Source organism: Armigeres subalbatus, chromosome 2, assembly GCF_024139115.2.
Source record: "Armigeres subalbatus isolate Guangzhou_Male chromosome 2, GZ_Asu_2, whole genome shotgun sequence".
NCBI classification, from domain to species: Eukaryota; Metazoa; Arthropoda; class Insecta; order Diptera; family Culicidae; genus Armigeres; species Armigeres subalbatus.
Genome location: NC_085140.1, coordinates 337,960,136 through 337,982,504, shown reverse-complemented (window position 1 = coordinate 337,982,504; position 22,369 = coordinate 337,960,136). Strand labels below are relative to the sequence as shown.

Genomic DNA, 22,369 nt, shown 5'->3' with positions numbered 1-22,369 from the left:
TTATTTCCCGAGCTAATTTTAAGTTTAATCGGACATTCCGATATATGAACCGGTGCCAGCGAAAGTGGTACATGTTACATTGAGTAAATTTTACAGGAGACGCATTTTCCAAAAACCTCAAAAATAAAATTCGAATTAGCTGTTTTCTGCAATTTAACTTACCAACGTGTTATGACTGGTGTTCCTAAAGGTAGTAATGATATGTGAAGTTTCTTGACAAATTTCGAGTTTGTGTGAACAAAATGCACATGTACCACTATTAATGGGAACAAAATGCAACAGAAACTGAAAATCGTTTCTGAATGATATATTTGGTTGAAATTATGTAGAATTTTCAGTTAATTTTTTTGCAAATTTCTCGTTAAAAAATCGAATAAATATTCACGAAAAGGCTTTTTTACAAAAACTGCAAACAATTTTTTGTTGTGGAAACTCAAACAGTTTTTGGTGGGGAAATCGAATAATTTCTCGTGGAAGTTTTCAGCAATTTATTTAGAAATTCCGGAGATTTTCCATCGATAATTCCAAAGAATTTGCATTAGAACTGACGAAGAAATTTATTAAGTATTATCCACGGGAATTTCGAAGAATTTTCCTTATATATCCAAAGAATTCCTCGCAAAAATTCCGAAGAATTTCCGAAATTAAGAAAAATTTTCCGGGGACTCTATTTTGAAGGTTTTCTCATGGAAATTTCGGAGAATCCCCTTTACAAGTTCCAAAGAATATCTTTTGGGCATTTTAAAGACTTTTTTGCTTCCTTTGTAAATAAAATAAACCGTTGAAGTACAACATTATTTAATTTCCATAGTTTCCAAATTCTCCTTTGGAGAATTTTCCTGCTCAACACAGAAGAATTTCCTGGTGAAATCCATGATTTTTACTTCAGTGAAATTCATTACATTTCTATGGAGAAAGAAAACCGGAAAATTCTGAAAAAAAATCATACGAGTGAACTTCGCACAAAGCTGCTGTATAAATCGTTTAAAAAATTAAAAAGTCTACGTAGACTTTTGGTAAACCCCCCCCCATCCCCCTTCGTAGACTATCGTAGACTTTTTCGAAACCCCTCCCCCCCCCCTCAAGAGTCTACGTGGTTTATGGACAGCCCCTTATTATAATCGAATGGAAACTCGTATTTTAAGGATGTACATATACCCTTTAAATTTGTGACCCCTGGCTCGCCAGATATAACTCCCCGGTTTGCCAACTTTTAATTGTCGTCACTGTTTCAGATCTGTTACAAAGCAAATTAAAAAATTTAGGAACGTGATTGGGTCCGAAGCCAAAACAAGCTTAAAATTTACAATGTTGTGAAAACTCATATGTGAAAATGTACGTTATGTGGAAGATATTGATTTGGAAAATGTATTGGAGGTAACCACTTTCCCTTCGATGGGACTCGAACTCATACTGTAGGGTTCGAGTCCCATCGAAGGGAAAGTGGTTACCTCCAATACATTTTCCAAATCAATATCTTCCACATAACGTACATATTCACATATGAGTTTTCACAACATTGTATATTGATGTCCAAGTCGGGTGGTTTAAGGTCACTACTAACGGAATCAAAGTTTCAAAGTGCTCGCGTTTTCGGGGCACACCACTCGATACGGAAGCAACGCCCAACTGTCATTTTTGTTGATTCAGTTTTGCTGCGTCGCAGCATGCGTAAAAAAATAAAAATGACAGTTGAGCGTTGCTTCCGTATCGAGTGGTGTGCCCCCGAAAACGCGAGCACTTTGAAACTTAGATTCCGTCAGTAGTGACCTTAATCCCCGGAAATAGGCAATTAACTTTGATTGAACTGAAGCTTAAAATGTTTAGAGCGTTAACTATAAAACCGCATGGCCTGACTGACCAAAAGTAAAAATAAAAACTGCTGTATTGAACCTTATCGTGGCGAATCGGCAGATACATTTCAATTTGTAGGTAGAGGCTAACTGAGCAACACTTGGTTGTTCGGATGAAATTGATGTAGAGAAGTCCGTTATCGCGTGAATGGATGAGAAATCCGAACGTCGATGGGCATCCTAATATAAAGCAGATACATTTATACATACATCACATTTCGAAGTGATTCCGGATCCAAAAAATGTTTTGTAGCCCTATTTATCCATTGTTTGCTCCGTACTGTGACCTTCAGTGGGAAGCAATGATATTCAGTGTTTTCGAATGCCAAAGATCACCTTCTAATATTCTTTATCTATTTTTTGGCAGCTGAGTTGCGATAATCTACATACTGTGTGAATTGTTGCTCAATTTCTGTCAGTCATTCAGTTGATTCAGTGCAATATCACTGATTGCAGCTAATCACGGGGTAGCAAAAGCTTTATTCATAGTATAGATTCCTATACCCCATTATTGATGGGTTTGATATGTGGTTTCCAGGTGTGGGAGCCGTCTTCCTGGCGTCGATTATTGTCACTCGGATGACGGAAATTTAAAAATAAATCGATAAATGAACCACTCCATTAAATGCAGGGAAAATGTAGCTCAAGAACTTCGACTATGATGTATGCGAATAGCTCATTAAAATTGTCTCAAATTGCGCAGAATGGTTCGTGGATTCAGTTCCTTAATCTTCATTCCGGGTAATATTAATATCATTATCATTATTAACAAGGCCTTCATCTTTTGTTTGGTTCACCACGTTGTTGTTGATGCGGGGTGTGCGTAATTTATTCACCGATTACAGGCCCGTTTTTCCTCTGATTCAATTCGGGTATGGGGTGAAAAAAATGCCAACAATCATGAGGGAGTTTGAGTATCTAACGCGAGCGCCAAACAATCTAATTACAAATGCTAGGAAATTGTACGGATAGAAACGGGGGGTAAACATGACAAAATTTACCTTTTCTCTGCTTCCTTTTTTCTGAAGATGAATTCGGTTTTATTTGTTTTTGAGATTGTTTCAGTAATGGTTACGGTTTTTGGGTTGTCAGTATTGTTAAGTGGGTGGGCGTGACATGCACAGAGTTTTTGTTGGAAAATGTTTTTTTTTATGTGGGAGTCATGGGAGTCATCGTGAGTGGTGGTGTGTGATCGAAAAGAGAAAGAGAAAAGAAGAAAAAACAAACAACCATTTATGATCAAAGTCTATCATTGGTAGCGGAATTCGATTACAAATTTACAATTCTACTGGAACCTGAAACAATATAAGCTTACCGTTCTAACGAAGTGACACACCTAGTGATTTATGAATGGTACTTTTAGAGTTTTAAACGTTTTTAATTTCGCAGTTCTTTGAAAAAACAAAATCAAATAATAATGAGTTGAAATTTACAAAACTCAAGAATGATACCATTAATCTTGATTTTTCTGAATCCAGAAAAACTAAGGTATAATGCCAACCTTATATCATTTAATGTGATCCAGAATCCAGAGCAGATATCTCAGCTTAGCCAGCATGGATAAGGCAGAAATAAGGTGCTCCATGTGAGCTTTTGGTGTGAAGGATAGTAACGAATTAATTAAAACAAATCTAGCATGGAATGCCAACAAAATTTCGTTTGGGGTAAACTGAAGGTATGAGTAATAAGACCAAGTTATGCACGAAGGAAATTCTTAATTGAAAAACAAAAGATGCAGATGAAAACAGTTGATAAGTTAATAAATCAGAAGTGATACCGAACCGCATCAACCTAGATATTTTCGCCAACTGTTATCGCTATCGTTCATGGTCTTAGACAGCATGATAATCAAAAAAGAAACTGAATCGCATTATCATAATTTTCTTTCGGTTTCCAATCGGATGCCAATGTACTGTGAGAGAAAATAAAATTGAACCAAATCGAAAACTTAAAACACAACTATCGAAGTGAAAAAGAATTATTTACACATCAATAAAAGCTGATGAAAGTGGGGCAGCGCAAAAATAAATCAATCCAATCGGATGCTGAAATGTGCCGAATTCCTCCTCCCCAAAGTACCATGTCATCTCTCTGGGAGCAACCGCAAAAGCACCTTTGTTATAAGAACAAAAACTACGGAAGGCGAAAGAGCGAAAATGCAGCATAATCGAAATGAAATTGGAAAAGTAAAACTTTCTTGATGAGAAACAGCAGTTTTTTTTCTGCACAAACTAACTATTAATATCACATAACGAACGGGTGGGCGGGTGAATGTCAATGTAATGACTCTACAACCTGAATAACTATACCGTCACACATAAGGAAAAAAAAAACGAAGATCGAAATGAAATTGCACATTTGTAAGAGTATACAACATAAATTTCCAATGCAGCAGAAATTGATTTCGATTCTTTTACAAAGCTCGCACCCACCCTCCCTCCGGGGGGCACAACATGCGTGCCCCAGCAGGATATGTGGGTATGGGCCAGGTTTGCTTTGCTGCTTGCTGATCGAAGGTTTGGAAGCGTATGCATTATTCAGCGGAATTGCCACATTCAATATGGATTCATGGTTATTTGAATTTCGGATCATTCGGGTCGTATATGCATACCTTAGCCGGCTATAGGTTTGTGTGTGTGCCCCTGACGTGTGCACTAATTTAACTTTCAAAATTGCAGTGCAACTGGTGCCGATATGCGCTATACGGCATTCGTGTTTCAAAATTTGTGCATGTAGAGCAAATTTGAGCAAAAGATTAGGATGTGGTTTCGATGGGTGAGGCAGGCGGCACTCAATTGGTTGTTTCCAAATGTAAAGTTGGATGATGAGGGGGAAATATTCGCTCGTTTGCATTCGGTATGTTAGCATACAAATTCATGGTTCCGATTTAATTGAAATTTATGTTTTTAGTCTTTAGAGTATAAATTGCTGACTATAATAATTAGTTGTCATAAATTTATCGTAGATGCCTTAATGACGAGATGTGTTGAGTTTACAAAAATGATTCGACGAGACGCCTACACTGGCGGAGCTAAGCTGGGGCATGTGACCCACCAAATTGCAGGGCTGGTAGCGACCGAAGCCACTCAAAATAGTGACTTTAGTGACCAAAGCTGACGAAAAAAGGGACCAAATAGTGACTTTCAGTTGCAGAAAAAGTGACCAAATAGTGACTTCCAATTTCGATTGCAAGTTCGATGAGACGAAATCAAGCGTTTTTGAGTCGAAGAAGAATGTTTTTTCGTAATTTGTGGCGGAAAACATTTTTCACTCACTCACTCTTTTCTCTTAGAACGAACTCAGAAGAGAAACGAAAATCGTACTCGCTAACTTTTATCTACTCAGTGACTAAGTAAAATTATTGCTCTCTCTTTTAACCCCACGGAAATTTCACTCAATATCAGTAAAAAGCAGGATAACTCAAAACTATAAGTAGTCTGCAAGCAAATCAAATTTTTACGCCACTGGAAAATATGGTTATCACTCTTAACACCTGTTTTTCTTTACTGAAAATTATTTCTCGGCAATAATCTGCGTGAATGAGCATTCTCTTCTCGTGAGAATGAGTGAAAATTACGATCATTGCCTACGATGAACACCTACTTAAGAATGCAGAGAACTCTACGATTTGCCATAGGTGCCACGGATGTTTTTGAAATTTTTAGTGAGACAGGAACAACAGTAGGATCGTTTTGGTAGAAAACAATACAAAAATTTCGAAGATTCATGTACAACGAGCCTGGGATTGAACGCTCGACCTCCTGCTTGTAATGAGGACCATGCTCTCTGAACTTTTAATTTTTTTTGCTCCAAAATATGCAGATTTTCCGACTTGCTGTGCGTATTCATGAACGATTTTTGCTATGGAATTCGCCAGCGCATGCAATCTTCAAAATTGGGGAGACTTGATCGCCTTTATATGATATCTTCTAAAAAAATATTTGTTTAGAGCAAACCCTTCATTACTTATCTGTCAAAATCTACAAAAAAAAGCCGCTTGAGAACAAATTATATTTTTTAGACAAATTTTTATATGGATGCCTAACGAGGGATAAAGTCTCCTCAAATTGAAGCAACAACTCAAAATCCCAAAAACCCTGAAATTGTGGTGGAATGATGGCATTTTTCAGAATGGCCATTCACCCGGGAAAAACCCGGGAATTTGAAATCACCGGGAAAAAGCCGGGAAAACCCCGGGAAGTCACCGAGATTTTTTTTCGAATCTATATACATTTTTTTAATCCAAAAGTATATGTTAATTCTATAATATAGCAGATTTGATTATAACTTTAAAACACTTGAATTCGAAGCTGTTTATTTGAAATGAATTATGAGAATTACTCGATAAACAGCATCTTCAAACCAATATTATTGGTTGTAAACAAACATTGGAAGGCAAACAGTGTAGTCCTACATTTTGTGCAAAAAGTTCTGCTCTTTGATTAAGGTGATTATAGAATGAAGCCCGTGGTGAATTTCATATTCACCACACGTTTATCTACATACATTTCCAAAAGCCCAAATCTGGCGTAATAGTTTTCGTACAGTGCCGAAACTCAAATTATGATAGCATAACTAAGCAAACGATCTATCATTATTTCAGCCCCATATGCGTTATAGTTCTTTAATCTCGTGCTCTTGAAAAAAAAAAAAAATATTGGAAAAACACGTGGTTTACAAAATGGCCGATTTCTGGCTTCATTGTATAATCACCTTAATGACGATTATATATTCTTAATCAGGCTATAGACATCCCTATCTAACTCCCTTAGCCTAAAAATAGCCACCATGTCCCGGGCACAGTGTGCAGATAGACCGCTGTCAGTTGCATGAGATGTCAACAACACCAATGATTGTAGCTTGATAATTAAAAATATCCGCAACAATAAAAGAGCAGGATTTATTTTTAAATTCTGCTCAAGCTTTTCACGGTGAAATAAAAGACAAATTGTTGTTTTCCATGTAAGTTAAATCAAAATTGATCATGTAGATAAGTTTTGAATCAGTTAAACTCATTAGTCATATTTAATGAATATTCCCGATTAAAGTTGCATATTGAAGAAAGCTGAATTTGGATGTTTTATGATGTTAAACTTTTTTAGATTTGACGTACGTTGCTCGTCGTTGGTGTTGGTGTTGGCTACGCCAAACATGAGCTCTTAGCATAGGCCTGTTCTTAATTCATTAAGTGCAACTAATAGAGGGATATTTGAATATTAAAAATGTCATATCAATCTGTCTAAAAAATGCACACCAGGCCAGAGCCACAGGAGCGTGCGCACTGAAAATACATTGGAGAATTTTAATTCTGAAGCGAGCATTTTCTGAGAAAATAACGATATCGGCATCAACATTTCAAAAGGGCGAAACTGATTTTGTAAACAAAAGCTTCTCACGTCTCTGGGTGGGCTTATTTGTGCTCAACTGCTCACCCACGCAATCCAGCACCATTAAATAAAAGAAGAGGATTCGATGCTTCCATCAGTGGTGTTGGATTGCGTAGGTGGGCTCAAATTAACCCACCAGCGGCGTGAGAAGCTTTTGTTTACAAAAGCAGTTACGCCCTTTTGAAATGTTGGTGCCGATATGTATCCAACAGATTAAGCTCTATCAGAAAAGGGAATTAGTTTTAAGGGAAAGGTTTGCATTCTTAATGCATGCTTAAGTAAATATTGATTTGATTAAATTTTTAGTAGTATAATTGCATCAGAATTCCTTTAATTATTGTGGATTTACTTGACCAATGGCTTCGAAGGTCGGTTCACCTGCCTATTTCAAACGTTCCCTTTTGCAACAAGGTTTGCTAAATTCAATAAATGTTTGATAGATTGCCTTGTTTTTTGTTCCTTGTCTGTCAAAACATCGAAAAAAAAGTCCGAGGGAAACAGCAAAAAGCACGTGGGAAAACTTGTAAGTTTTAACAGATTGTACTATGAAAACGGGTGTGAAGGTGAAAACGGCGATTTAAACGACTGTTCAAAGAGCGAACATTTCGAACGGTCGGGTCCAATAGGGAAATCCACGTACAATACCTTTCTCATAAGTTTTCACCAACATTTAGCCTATTTGGATTTTGATAATGACTTATAGTAATGCTAGGTCTTCAACCGATATTTAATAAAGTTTTATCGCCTTTTTTTTTCAAATTCCTGCTTATTTTCAAGTGTTTGTTCGAAAAAGTCTTACGAGCTTTAAATAATTTTCTTAAATTTTATTAGCAATCCTTACTACATTTACAATAAATATTCTGATTAAATTGCGAAGAATCCATATTCCATTGCTTTCATATGTTCAGGAACTTGAAGTCTATTCAAATTTTTGGAATTCCATGGGAGCTTCCTGCAATTTACGCAGATTTCCAGGTACCAGTTTATGGTCGCTTGTCGTTCAATACTGCTATTTGATATATTTTTGACACACTAAACTGTTCAGACTTCCTACCTTTATTTCATAATCTTTTTAAAATTAAATAATGAACAGTTCAGTTAAGAAGGTGCGCCTACGAAAGATTTACCAAAGGTATATACTGAAAAATATAAGATCTACCGAATACAGAACAGTAGACGACAGTAGAAGATAGGTTTACTGAAAATAAAGTATTAGCTTACCTTTTACAGCAAAAGACTGTTCGATTCTTAGTTTTAATGCATAAAAACATTAGACATAAGAAATTCTTTAGGTATTTTTTTTAATGGCCCATCAATGAATCATTTTGTAATTTTTTAAATATTGTTTCCCTATATCAACGGTTTTGTGCAATACAGGCACAATTCGAAATCTGAAAATGTTCAGAAACAACGTTAAAAAATTTCAATTATAAATGTTTTTGTTGATATTACGAATTCCATGGATACTTTTGTATGTGTTGATACATCAGGATTACTTTTATGTGTTTTTATAAAAATAAACTTGAAAAAATCAATTAATTCGAGGTATACATTTTTTTCGAAAAATCATTAAATTTTAAAATAAGCATAACAATGCATTAATTGTGGATTTCGACCTGAGTCTTTGTCAAGTGTTACTTTATACTGTTTATACTGTGTTTTGCAATCAAAATGTCAAAAGTGAAGTATTTTGAGTTGTGCCAGTATTGCACGAAATCATCGATATGTGCGCTTTTCATTATTTTCCTGCCACATAGATTCTAGAGTGCAATCAATATCTCAAAAGCTTTTCGAACAAAATAGTAGTTAGAACTTGAAGTCTTTTACAGCGAGTCATGTGTCTGTTAGAATGTTAGAATTCAATGCTTATTATCAAATAAATGAATTGATAAATAAGCATAATGTTGTATATTTTATATACCAAGAAACTATTCTCTTTGTTCAAATAAAATACATTGTTTTACATAATCAAAACTCTCTCAGGCACTTTTAAAAATTTCTGGGAAAATTTTGATAATCCTACCGGGAAAACCGGGAAAAACCCGGGAATTTATTTTGTCGAAGTGAAGATTATTTAGCATATTTATGGATTTGTGCTGTGAAAAAATGATATCATTTGATCATTATTGGGAGAAGTTGTTCTAATTTTGCGTGGCCACTAAAAAACATCTTCAGGATGAACAAAACACAGTAAATAATAGAGTAAATAAGGTTGTCAATTAAAAGAATAACTCGCCACATTTCTCTAGAGGATCTTACTGCCCATGATCGCATATTTGTGACATATGCATTTTGGTTGATTTTTTAAATCGTTTGTTAATCCTTCCCACAAACTCGATCATTTCCAGCTTACCACAGATAAGCAAGATAGTAAAGCCTATTTTACTGTTGTGGGATTAGATCCATTAATAAATTGAGCTTAGAGAACGATTCACAGGCTTTTTACAAAATGAACAAAAATGCGAGTGTTACAAATATGCGATCATGGGCAGTTTAGTTCTTAGTAAAACAGGAGAGAATCAAGTCTCCCAAGGAATCAATTCTCCTCCCCCTTAATATAAAGCATAAAGTTTGGATAAAAAAAAACTCGTTCTCCTGCTTACATGACTGTATACCAATTTATAAATTGTGACATAAAACACTTTCAATTAGCTACTGGTGAAATGCCAATAAGAGCAGTGAGTTAAATGGCATTTTTCCAAGATCCGTAATTTTATTTCCGCCATTAACAAAGCATCTCCTGATGGATACATATAGCTTTATAAAAAAATCTTAGTCAATAGTTTAAAAATAGTTGAAAATAGTGACTTTTCACGAGAAAAAGTGACTTTAGTGACTTGAGGTCGAAAAAAGAGACTTTTTAGTGACTAGCCCGAAAAAAGTGACCAAGTCACTAAAAAGTGATCCACTACCAGGCCTGAAATTGGATATTTTCTCTTAAATTTGATTAAATACGAAAAAAATTGCCCTAAAAAAACTGATTTTCCTAGAATTTTTTAGGATTATTTCCGATTTTTTTTTTGATAAATCTTGGAGTTTCTTTGTAAATTCCTGTAAATTCCTTCGGGAATAATTTTATCAATTCCTTTAGAAATTTTTCTGCAAAATCTTTCTGAAATCTGAATTGCTTTGAAATTTTGTTTGAGAATCCATTCTGAAATTTCTCCAGGAATTTCTTCGATAATTAAAACCCCTCCAGTAATTCTTTCCACTCCAGGAATTCCCTCCAGGAATTAAGAAAATTACGCCATTAACTTTTTTTTTGTCATTCCTCCAGGAATTCCTTCGGAAAATATTCTGAAGATGTCTTTGCAAATTTATCTGGATATCCCAGGCGCTTAAGGACGATATTCCATGGTAGTTATCTATTTCTCTCCTATCACCCTTTTTGTGCACAGGGAACATAAATGCATAAATGGGTTAACAAACTACTAATCGACTTCTTCAATATTACCGAAGGAATGCCATCAGGTACTACGCAAGTCGATGTTTTCAATTTACCTGCGGCTGTCATTATTGAAAAGTCATTGATGTTTATGATAGGCATAATTAATCCTGAAGCATCAGGATCAGAAGGATTACATGATGCTTAACTTTGGAGATTTAGATATCTCGGTTGCTTGTGGTCGAAACTTAGGTGTGGTAAAATTAAATTTACCTTTGAGCTCTGGTCAAATTTTCAGCAAAATCGGTTTACACGTAATCGAGATCTAGATCTCCAAAGTTGAACATTTTGTATGAAAAACGGCAATTGGGTTTTTTAGTATACCGATCGCTGTATGCATACGCTTCCACTTCGTCTGCTGAAACTGAATAGTTATATATTCTCAAATGGAAAGCAACATTATAACAGAAAACAAATCCAACAATACTGTTCTCCTCAAGCGGTTCAATATTTACCTGTAACGAAAATCTACGATGTGCCACCTTGCGTCCTCCCCTTCGTTTGCTAATATGTGGATTGTCTTGTCGGAGTGTCTTATTCTTTAAATATTCTAGTTGTGTGTACAGTCTGCCGAGGGGAAAGAGAAACAAACACGGTTTTAGATCACAGTTATCGAAAAATGATGTGTCAGGTTACCTTTTCAGTTCGGCGCGGATGTCCTCGGGGCTCATCTCGGAGATGGTGACGTCGCCGACTTCCGGATCGCCGACGCAGATACCGGCGTAGGTGCCGAGGCCGCCGCCATGGTGGGAACTGTCGTGTGCGCCCTTGAAAGCATCCACAGGTAAGCGGAATGATACTTCATGGGCAAGGGAACGAACCTGGAAGGGCTTGGACGATGCAACACAGAGAACAGAGCAGAACGAGCGCGAGCCAAAAAGAGACAGAGATAACGATGCACAGAAGAAACACCGAAAGAGAGTGGGGATGGGGAGAGCAGAGCGGGATAGAGACACTCATACAGTAAGAGAGAGTTAGGAAGATTGGGATCTACGAGGAATGGGTTATGGTGAGATATTTTAATACAATATTTACTCCTAATGTTCATTTTGTACTTCATTTCATATAACATAATGAAAATATTGACTATGTTAAAATAAAGCTTTCGTTTTGATACTACCATTGTATATAAATAATCTCTTTGTACTGAATATAGGATACAACGAACAACAGACGTAACATATATAGGAGTTAGAGGTTATGGAGCTGGACAGAGAAAATAAGGGCAGGAAAGAAAGGAAAAATGTGTGTAAAGATACTTCCCCAATGTGTCTTCTTTCTGAGTGGGTGATAGCTGATTAGGATTGCAAATTGTAACAATTTCAACAGAAGTCATATGCTTGGGGATCGACATTTAGTAGAGTTGTTATAGTTAAATACTATTTGTCGTTTAAAACGATTTTAAATCAATTGCAGATACTAAGTCAACACGGACGGACTGATTACTGCCGTTCTACGCATGCTTGTACCAAATTCAAAAAACGACAAATGAGAAAATGGCATTTTAAATTGAACACTAATTTTCATTGCTGGCGTATAACCATAATGCAATAAAAGATTATTACATCACAGAACCATTCAGAATACTTAATTTTATTGTAATCATTCTTATTTTCACTCACAAATATAATTTGCGACAACGATCATGAAAATAGTTTGGCGGGACAGTTATGCCGAGAAATAGAGCACTTGATTTATGGTTTCTACGCATATTAGCCCCGTTCAATGCATGATTTAGTGAATGACTACTGCGATTGACTTACGTCTCCACATGATTTATCTAAGGAAGTGAACCATCCACGTGGTTGAAGTGATTATGTCGCTTAGAATGAGTATTGTACAAATTGCCCCCATTAAACCAGTGCAACAGGCTAAGATTGCAAGATCTAAACAGAAAATGCTTTTTCAATGTGTGTTGCTCCATAAAATAACAGAATCCGCCATAATGATGGATTTAATCACCGCGAGAAAATTATTATGCGTAGAAATTAAGCAATGGGACAAATATACTTGATGTTGTTTTCAATAATTTTCCGAACAAAGTTCGAAATCTGTTAGAGTTTTCTAAAAGTATACATCAAAATAGACTGTTCTATGGTGAAAAGTCAAAATCCACAAAAACTAACATGGGACAACTATGCGTAGAAGGGCAGTGAACAGAAGGCATTGAAAATATAATGTTGACACAGTCTTAGTCGTCTACGTTAACGAGGCTGGACTAATTCGCTTTGACGCAGCCGCGCTGTTGCCATCTAGAGGCGACGGACATGTGCGTGAAATCACACGTTCAACATGGTGAAGTATAGGAAGTATATTTTAAAATGCTTTTAAAATGTTATTAACAATGATACGTTGAAAACTTTTAAATACGTAGGGTTAGAGTTTTGAAAAACTATATGTTAGGCTCCTCATCTACACATGTTTTTTTAATCAAAATAATTCAACTTTCGTGTTACCTATATGAAAGTAAATTAAATTTCTAACCCAAAAGATCCCTTCACAAATAGGGGTCTAGCGAGATCTCCTCCCACTAGGGAGGAGAACGGTGTTGAGGTAGTAGCTAGTTTGTACGGGACTAGCACTACCCCAGCGGGAGGGGTTGACAGCCAGAGCGATGTACAGGCAGTCAACACACCAGGCGAGCCTCTAACCGGTATCCGGTTAGTCGCCAAGCAGCTCGATGAGATCATCGAGCTCACGAGCGGTCGAAACAATATCAGAGGGGATCTGAAACAGAAACTTCTGGTACTTCGACAGTCGGTTCAAGCGGTAAAACGCGAACATGGCACGCTCACCAGGAGGGAGGTAGGAAGCGAGAAGGAGGAGACACCTACTCCGGCAGAACCCTTCTCCTTTCTTGGAGGGAAGGTCTCGATGTAAGAGGTGATTGGCACCACCTCGAGTGTCGGCGAGGGAGGGACTGCGGCGCGCTCCAAACGCGCTCGGCAGCAGTCAGAAGGTCGGTCAGGTAACGTTAAGCACAGTACTGGAATTTCTCATTTTCAATAAGAGATGTCACGCGATGTTTACATATCTGCCCCTTTCAAAATCTATTGAAACGCGAAGGATGAATGGCGTGCTACAAAAATCTCAAAAAATATTTGTTCCGTGACAGGTCATGAAAGTGTGCAATATCTGCTTTATTTTTGTGTTTATTTTCACTTTCAACTCGGTGAATTAAAGAAGTATGATTGTTTTATCGACTAGTCACTATTTTTCGCATGTATCTATTAAAACAACTTAGAAATTTAAATTTTAAAATAAAGCACAACATCCTTTCATGACTGCCTGCGAAATTGATCAAAGTACCCACGATTGTTTCATTTGATCGCCTGAAATAGAAAAAGGCGCTTTGCTCTCTGTCTTATGACGATCACGACCTTTTCCAGTACTGGTTAAGCGGCGCCTAACTGTTACGGACAGCGGTACGGTCGAGCTCGATAGGGCGCCCGATCGTCGAGAGAGAGCACCCAATCAGGCGAAACCACGAGGGAAGGGCAACGGTGCGGCCCAGAATACTAAACCCTAGGGTAACGGTAGCCACTCTGCGACGGCTGCTCAGCGGACCGAAAATCCCTGGCAGCTCGTTAGCAGAGTTAAGAAGAGGGAAGAGGGTCCTCACCCCGCAAGGAAACTTAGGGACAGAGGTGAGGCCTTGTTGGCCGACAAAGAGAGGTACGCCGATGTCCTTAAGGCCATGCGAGGTGCCGAAAAGCTTATAAGAGGTTGGCCCAGGAGGTTCTGGGTGAGGGAGTGGAAGTGAGGTCCCTGGGCACCGAGGTGACCCTCCGGTGTAAACAGCTGGACAAGGTCACTGAGGCAGAGGACCTCATTTCATCGTTAAAGGCGCAGTGCGATATAGAAGTCGAGCGGTCTTCTATTCGTCTTAGAGGTGGGCCCTTTGGCACGCAGGTAGCTTGGTTCAAGTTACCGGTAGCGGACGGCAAAAAGGTCCTAGCGGTCGGGAAACTGAAGGTTGGATGGTCAATATGCCCAGTAAGCATATTCTAGCCACCTTTAGTCGAAAAGTGTTTTAGGTGCTTCGAATTCGGTCACAAGTTATGGGAATGCAAGGGGCCGGACCGAAGTAACCTGTGTCGTCGTTGTGGAGGGGAGCGACATTTTGCGCAGGCCTGCGATAAAGCACCAAGGTGCCTTATCTGCGCTAGTAGGAAGCAAGCCCGTAACCATGTTATGGGTGGACCTACTTGTCCCTTCGGTGGTGGCAATAAGAAGTCGCCGTGCGGGTAGCACAGCTGAATCTTAACCATTGTGCTACTGCACAGCAGCTGCTGTGGCAGTCGGTCTCTGAGTCAGAGACCGACGTCGCTATTCTTGCAGATCCTTACCGTGTCACTGCCAATAACGAAAACTGGGTCGCGGACGACTCCAAGATGGCGGCGATCTGCACAACGGGCCGGTTCCCGGTCCAAGTGGTCGTACACACACCTGTCGATCAACGGGGTGTTCTAAGATCAGATCGAGCTAAGATCAACGGGGTGTTCTATTGTACCTGCTATTCCCCACCACGGTGGCCAATAGAGCAATTCACCCGGATGGTCGATAGGCTATCGCCCGACCTCGTAGGTCGGAAGCCGGTTGTCATAGCGGAGGACTTCAATATTTGGGTGGTGGAGTGGGGAAGCCGCTGCACCAATCAGAGAGGTCAAGCTTTGCTAGAGGCTCTGGCAAAGTTGGAGGTCATGTTAGCCAATGACGGCTCAACCAGCACTTTCCGTAGGAATGGGGTGAAGTCGTTCATTGATGTTACGTTCTGCCCTGTAGACTAAACTGGAGGGTCGATGAGGGCTACATCCACAGCGATCACCTAGCCATCCGCTACATGATCAGCTGTGGTGTGCAGCAACCGAGGTTGAGGAATCCCCGTCAGGTCCGTGGGTGGAAGGCCCAAAGCTTCGACAGCGAAGTTTTCACCGCGGCACTGGGCCTGGAGGGTAACACCGACAGTCTTACAGGAGACGTACTGATAGCTGTCCTGTCACGTGCATGCGATGCCAGCATGCGGAGGAGGGCACCACCGAGGAACGGTAGACTTCCAGCATACTGGTGGAGCGCAGCAATCGCAGATCTTCGGTCAACCTGTCTTATGGCTAGGCGAAGGATGCAGAGAGCTCGCTCTGAGCAGCTAAGGGATGAATGCCGCTTGACGTTCAAAGCTGCGAAGTTGGCCCATAACATGACCATCAGTAGTAGTAAGAGAAAGTGTTTTGACAACCTATGCCTGAACGCCAATGCTAATCCTTGGGCGATGCCTACAGGATAGTAATGGCGAAGATCAGAGGGGGGCTGGCGCCTCCCGAACGGTCGCCGGAAAGGTTGAATCGCATTTTCGAGGTTCTCTTCCCGTCCCATGCCACTAGTCCTTGGCCACCTCCAGACCGCAGAACGCGAATGCGGCTGAAGTGGCAGCGGTGACGAACGAAGAGTTGCTTGCGGTGGCCCGAACCCTCGACACGAACAAAGCTCCGCGGCCCAACGGAAAGCCAAACCTCGCTCTGAAGGCAGCAATCATGGCTAACACAGACATGTTCAGGACAGCCATGCAGAGATGCCTTGACGAGCGCAGTTTTCCCGATAGGAGGAAGAGACAGAAGCTGGTGCTGTTGCTGAAACCTGGGAAATCACCCGGTGACCCATCGGCGTACAGACCAATCTGCCTATTGGACACCATGGGGAAGTTGCTTGAGAGGATCATCCTCAACAGGCTGACCGTCCATCGAAGGTACGAACGGCCTGTCAAGCAATCAGTTTGGGTTTCGTAAGGGTAGGTCCACGGTGGAAGTTATCAACTCGGTTGCGAAAACTGCGGAAGTAGCGATACAACGCAAGCGGAGAGGAACTCGATTCTGTGCGATTGTGACGCTCGACGTCAAGAATGCATTCAACAGCGCAAGCTGGGATGCCATCGCGCTCTCGTTACTCCGGTTGGGCATTCCGGTGGGCCTGTACAACATTTTGGAAAGCTATTTCCAGAATCGCGTACTCTTATACGAGACCGATGAAGGGGAGGGTAGTGCTTCTATCACCGCAGGAGACCCTCAGGGATCTATCCTGGGCCCGGTGCTATGGAACACTATGTACGACAGTGTTTTAAGACTGAAGTTCGCCCCAGGTGTTAAGATCGTTGGCTTCGCTGACGACATAACGCTGGAAGTTTACGGAGAGTCGATTGTTGAGGTGGAACTGACGGCGGCCCACGCGATCGCTATAGTAGAGGAATGGATGCGCTTCAGCAGACGCAGGTTATAAGCTGGGGTTGCCGTATCAATCCTTAGATACGGCGGCCCAGCTTGGGCCTCGGCGCTTAGCGTCGAACGTAACCTGCAGAAGCTGGAGAGTGTACACAGGCTAGCGTGCCTCAGAGTAATAAGTGCCTACCGCACGGTATCACGGGATGCAGCTTGTGTGATTGCGTGTATGTTACCCATTGGACTAGTCATACGGGAAGACGGGGAGAGTTTCGAAATGCGCGGTCATACGGACTCTCCCGTCTGCCCGGACTGCCCAGGGGTCGACGAAACTGCCGAGCACGTACTATTCGTATGTCCTCGGTTCGTCGATGTTAGGAGCGGAATGTTTGAGGTGTGCGGGAGGGACTCTACCCCGGATAATATTATCCAGAGGATGTGTCAAGAGGTTGAAAAGTGGAACGCGGCCTCGGCCGATACCACTCAGATTTCCAGCATCTTGCAGCGCCGAGCAGCAGTCGGATAGCGCTGACTAGTGGGTAGCTAGTCAGGAGGGTGAGGTACTAGCGGGTAGCTAGTCACGAGTTAGAGAAACTAGTGGGTAGCTAGTTGAGAGTTGAAGCTAGTGGGTAGCTAGTATGTGGGCGTGCGTAGTCGCACGGACCCCTCCCAGAAGTTAAGCCGCAAGACTGTTCCGGGGAGACTCAGGGTCTGTGAACAGGGTGGTTTTAGCGGGTCGGCGGCAGCTAACCCAGTTCACCGGTAGCTCATCGGTGTCTGGATGCAGATTCCCACCCTACTGGAAAAAAAGCGAAGGGTCCAAATGTTTGACAAGAATATTAACAGGTAACCATTGGAGTTGAACTATTATTGGTGGAAAATGACATTTTTTTAACAAAACTAAGAAGAATATAAGAGCAAGCGATGCGTCAAGAATTGCGAAGAGAATCATTGCCGATGCTCCGCTTTACAACTATGTTTTGAAGAAAATCCAGAACTTCGTATGGGTAAGTAGCATAGAGCCGTTTCTTAGCCGTGCGGTAAGATGCGCGGCTATAAAGCAAGACCATGCAGAAGGTGGCTGGGATCGATTCCCGGACTTCCCTGGGCATGAATGTTAACCTTATGTTAAACGAATGCCCCTTTTCCGCCCAAGACTTTTTTCAAAGATTTCAATAGGAAGGAATCGTTTTTGAGAAAAATGCTGAAACAAAAGTTATTTGGCATAGCCTAAATTAATGAAAAACGAAAAGAAGTGTTTGATTATAAATCAATAGTTACTTGATATTTGCAATCTAATGACACTGTCAACATGTGCCAAATATTACTTGTTGGTGTTGAAACAATTCGATGAAGTTTAGAAGGTGCAAAATTTGATGGTGCTCTACAGACACCATGGGTGGGAAAGGGTTAACAACTGTGGAAGTGCTTAATGAACACTAAGCTACGAGGCGGCAATGTCCCAGTGAGGAATGTAATGCCAATAGGAATAAGAAGAAGTAGCATAGCGTCAGAGTCATAAATCACAAATCGAATCAACAATCATTACATTCTATCTAGGAGCTTTCTCGAATGAAAAAAGTCATGAAACTCTGGCTTAAAACGCCATAACATTCACGAAGCTAACAAGAGTGTTTTTGATAATTTAAAATCCTAAACTGTGGGGCATCAAATTTTTTTTTTTTTTTATCATCAGACTAAGGCCGGAGTGGCCTGTGCTGCACATAAAAGACTTCTCCATTCAGCTCGATTCATGGCTGCACTTCGCCAACCACGCAGTCTGCGGAGGGTCCGCAAGTCGTCCTCCACCTGATCGATCCACCTTGCCCGCTGTGCACCTCGCCTTCTTGTTCCCGTCGGATCGTTGTCGAGAACCATTTTCACCGGATTACTGTCCGACATTCTGGCTACGTGCCCGGCCCACCGCAGTCTTCCGATTTTCGCGGTGTGAACGATGGATGGTTCTCCCAACAGCTGATGCAACTCGTGGTTCATTCACCTCCTCCACGTACCGTCCGCCATCTGCACCCCACCATAGATGGTACGCAACACTTTCCTTTCGAAAACTCCCAGTGCGCGTTGGTCCTCCACGAGCATCGTCCAGGTCTCGTGTCCGTAGAGAACTACCGGTCTTATAAGCGTTTTGTAGATAGTCAGTTTGGTACGACGGCGAACTCTATTCGATCGAAGCGTCTTGCGGAGTCCAAAGTACGTACGATTTCCAGCCACTATGCGTCTCCGAATTTCTCTGCTGGTATCGTTATCGGCGGTCACCAGTGAGCCCAAGTACACGAATTCTTCAACCACCTCGATTTCGTCACCACCGATAGAAACTCGTGGTGGGTGACTCACATTGACCTCTCTTGAGCCTCTTCCTATCATGTACTTCGTCTTCGACGTGTTGATGACTAGTCCAATCCGTTTAGCTTCGCTTTTCAGTCTGATGTAGACTTCCTCCATCCTCTCAAAGTTACGTGCCATGATATCAATGTCGTCGGCGAAACCAAATAACTGGACGGACTTCGTGAAAATCGTACCACTCGTGTCAATCCCTGCCCTTCGTATTACTCCCTCCAAAGCGATGTTGAATAGCAGACACGAAAGACCATCACCTTGCCGTAACCCTCTACGGGTTTCGAAGGGACTCGAGAATGCCCTGAAACTCGAACTACGCACATCACCCGATCCATCGTCGCCTTGATCAACCGTATCAGTTTATCCGGAAATCCGTTTTCGTGCATTAGCTGCCATAGCTGGTCCCGATCGATTGTATCATATGCGGCTTTGAAGTCGATAAATAGATGATGTGTGGGCACGTTGTATTCGCGGCATTTCTGCAATACCTGACGTATGGCGAACACCTGGTCTTTGGTAGAGCGTTCACCCATAAATCCCGCCTGGTACTGCCCCACGAACTCTCTTGCAGTTGGTGCTAGTCGGTGGCATAAAATTTGGGAGAGTACCTTGTAGGCGGCGTTCAGCAATGTGATTGCGCGGTAGTTGCTACAATCCAGCTTATCGCCCTTTTTGTAGATGGGACACACGACACCTTCCATCCACTCCTGCGGCAGAACCTCATCCTCCCAAACCTTGGTAATCACCCAATGCAGCGCTCTAGCCAGTGCTTCACCACCGTGTTTAAACAGCTCTCCTGGTAGTTGGTCAACTCCAGGGGCTTTGTTGTTTTTCAGCCGGCCGATCTCCTCCTGGATTTCCTGGAGATTCGGAGCCGGAAGTCGCATGTCCTGCGCGCGTGCTCCTAGGTTCATTACCATACCGCCACCGTCGTCTGCCATATCGCCATTCAGGTGCTCTTCGTAGTGCTGCCGCCACCTTTGGATCACCTCACGCTCGTTCGTAAGAAGGTTCCCGTCTATGTCCTTACACATATCGGGCTGTGGCACGTGGCCCTTACGTGAACGGTTCAACTTCTCATAGAACTTTCGTGCGTTATTAGCGCGGTACAGTTCCTCCGTCTCTTCACGGTCTCGATCTTCCTGCTGGCGCTTTTTCCTCCGGAAAATCGAGTTTTGTCTGTTCCGCGCCCGTTTGTATCGTGCCTCGTTCGCCCTCGTGCGGTGTTGCAGCAATCTCGCCCATGCTGCATTCTTCTCCTCAACTAACTGCTCACATCCGCCGTCATACCAGTCGTTTCTCTGATCCGGAGCCACCGTGCCTAGTGCAGCGGTTGCGGTGCTTCCAATGGCGGATCGAATATCTCTCCAGCCATCTTCAAGAGATGCTGCGCCTAGCTGCTCTTCCGTTGGGAGTGCCACTTCCAGCTGCTGCGCGTAGTCTTGGGCTAGTCTACCGTCTTGTAGCCCCGACGCGTGTTGATCACCGTCGAGAGTTTTGAGCGCAGACATACTGCGACGAGGTAGTGGTCGGATTCAATATTCGCACTGCGGTAAGTGCGTACGTTCGTGATGTCGGAGAAGAATTTGCCGTCGATTAGAACGTGGTCGATTTGGTTTTCCGTTACTTGATTAGGTGATTTCCATGTGGCCTTGTGGATATTCTTGCGGGGGAAGAAAGTGCTTCGGACTACCATTCCGCGGGAGGCTGCAAAGTTTATGCATCGTTGGCCGTTGTCGTTCGATACGGTATGCAGACTATCCGGTCCGATGACCGGTCTATACATTTCCTCCTTCCTACCTGAGCGTTCATGTCACCGATGACGATTTTGACGTCCCGCAGTGGGCATCCATCGTATGTCTGCTCCAGCTGCGCATAGAACGCTTCTTTCTCGTCGTCGGATCTCCCTTCGTGTGGGCAGTGCACGTTGATGATGCTATAGTTGAAGAAACGGCCTTTTATCCTCAGCTTGCACATCCTTGCGTTGATTGGCTGCCACCCAATCACGCGTTGGCGCATCTTTCCCAGCACTATGAAGCCGGTTCCCAGCTCGTTGGTGGTGCCACAGCTTTGGTAGAAGGTAGCCGCTCGATGCCCGCTTTTCCACACTTTCTGTCCTGTCCAGCAGATTTCTTGCAGCGCTACGACATCGAAGTTGCGGGGATGTAATTCATCGTAGATTATCCTATCGCAACCTGCGAAGCCTAGCGACTTGCAGTTCCATGTTCCAAGCTTCCAATCGTGATCCTTTATTCGTCGCCTAGGTCGTTGCCGATTGGATCAAGTCGTATTATCTTCTATGTTGTTCGTAATGGTTGTTTTGAAAGGCGGCTTATTGGGCCTGCGCAAACCTCCTGTCTCGTCGGAGGGCTGTCGTGTCAGGTCTGTTTTGTGTCCCACCTGACACCAGGACTTGCGCTTGTGCGCTTCGAGCGGCACACGGTCGCATTGGCGGAGCTTACTTGCGGATACATGCAGCTTTTTATAGAGGTTTAACAGGGCCCACTGTCAAACCCCACCACATCCTAGGCAGGCGCCACAACTCGCAGATGGCCTGGGGAGGGATCGTCAAGCCCTTGGACATAGTCCCTGCTGCCCCCAATCAAAATCCGTACACTTCATCAAAATCCGTACACTTAATCACTGTATATGTGAAAGTCTCTAGAAAATACAAATCAAATGCATATAACACGTTCTACTTCGACGAACTTTGTTTCGCCTAAAATTGATTTATTCTCTAATTAGTTCTCGAGTTATGAAGAAATTGGTGTTTCATTTGTATGGGAGCCACCCTTTCCGAAGGGGGAGGGCTCTCGAACCATCTTAAGAACCTTCCTCGGCCCCAAAAACCTCTGCATACAAATTTTCACGCCGATCGGTTCAGTAGTTTCGGAGTCTATAAGGTTCAGACAGACAGAAAATCATTTTTATATGTATAGATAAACTACGAAAAACATGATAAAATAATGAATTAAATCATTTCCTCCTGAATCGGAATCTGTCCACCGTGAACGGAATTTGAATCAAAGAATCAAAATCCGTACAGCTGTTTTTGAACTGAATATTTGAATTAATGGAGATCGATTGACTAATCTACCACTGTGAATAGCTATATTTCGA

The 22,369-nt window shown here is 41.9% G+C and overlaps 1 protein-coding gene across 4 annotated transcripts in view; it reads right to left on the bottom strand.

Annotated features, from left to right (window-relative positions):
- Window positions 1–22,369, bottom strand: part of LOC134212819 (metabotropic glycine receptor) — a 282,981-nt gene that overhangs the window by 20,470 nt on the left and 240,142 nt on the right. Inside the window, exons 9-11 of one of the 4 annotated variants that reach the window (XM_062691023.1) lie at window positions 11,322–11,506; window positions 11,141–11,252; window positions 2,855–2,875 (exon numbers count right to left, since the gene is read on the bottom strand). In XM_062691023.1, coding sequence (XP_062547007.1) covers window positions 2,855–2,875; window positions 11,141–11,252; window positions 11,322–11,506 — 318 coding nt within the window. The remainder of the gene's footprint in view (window positions 1–2,854; window positions 2,876–11,140; window positions 11,253–11,321; window positions 11,507–22,369) is intronic. The other 3 variants (XM_062691025.1, XM_062691024.1, XM_062691026.1) reach the window with 3 other exon arrangements.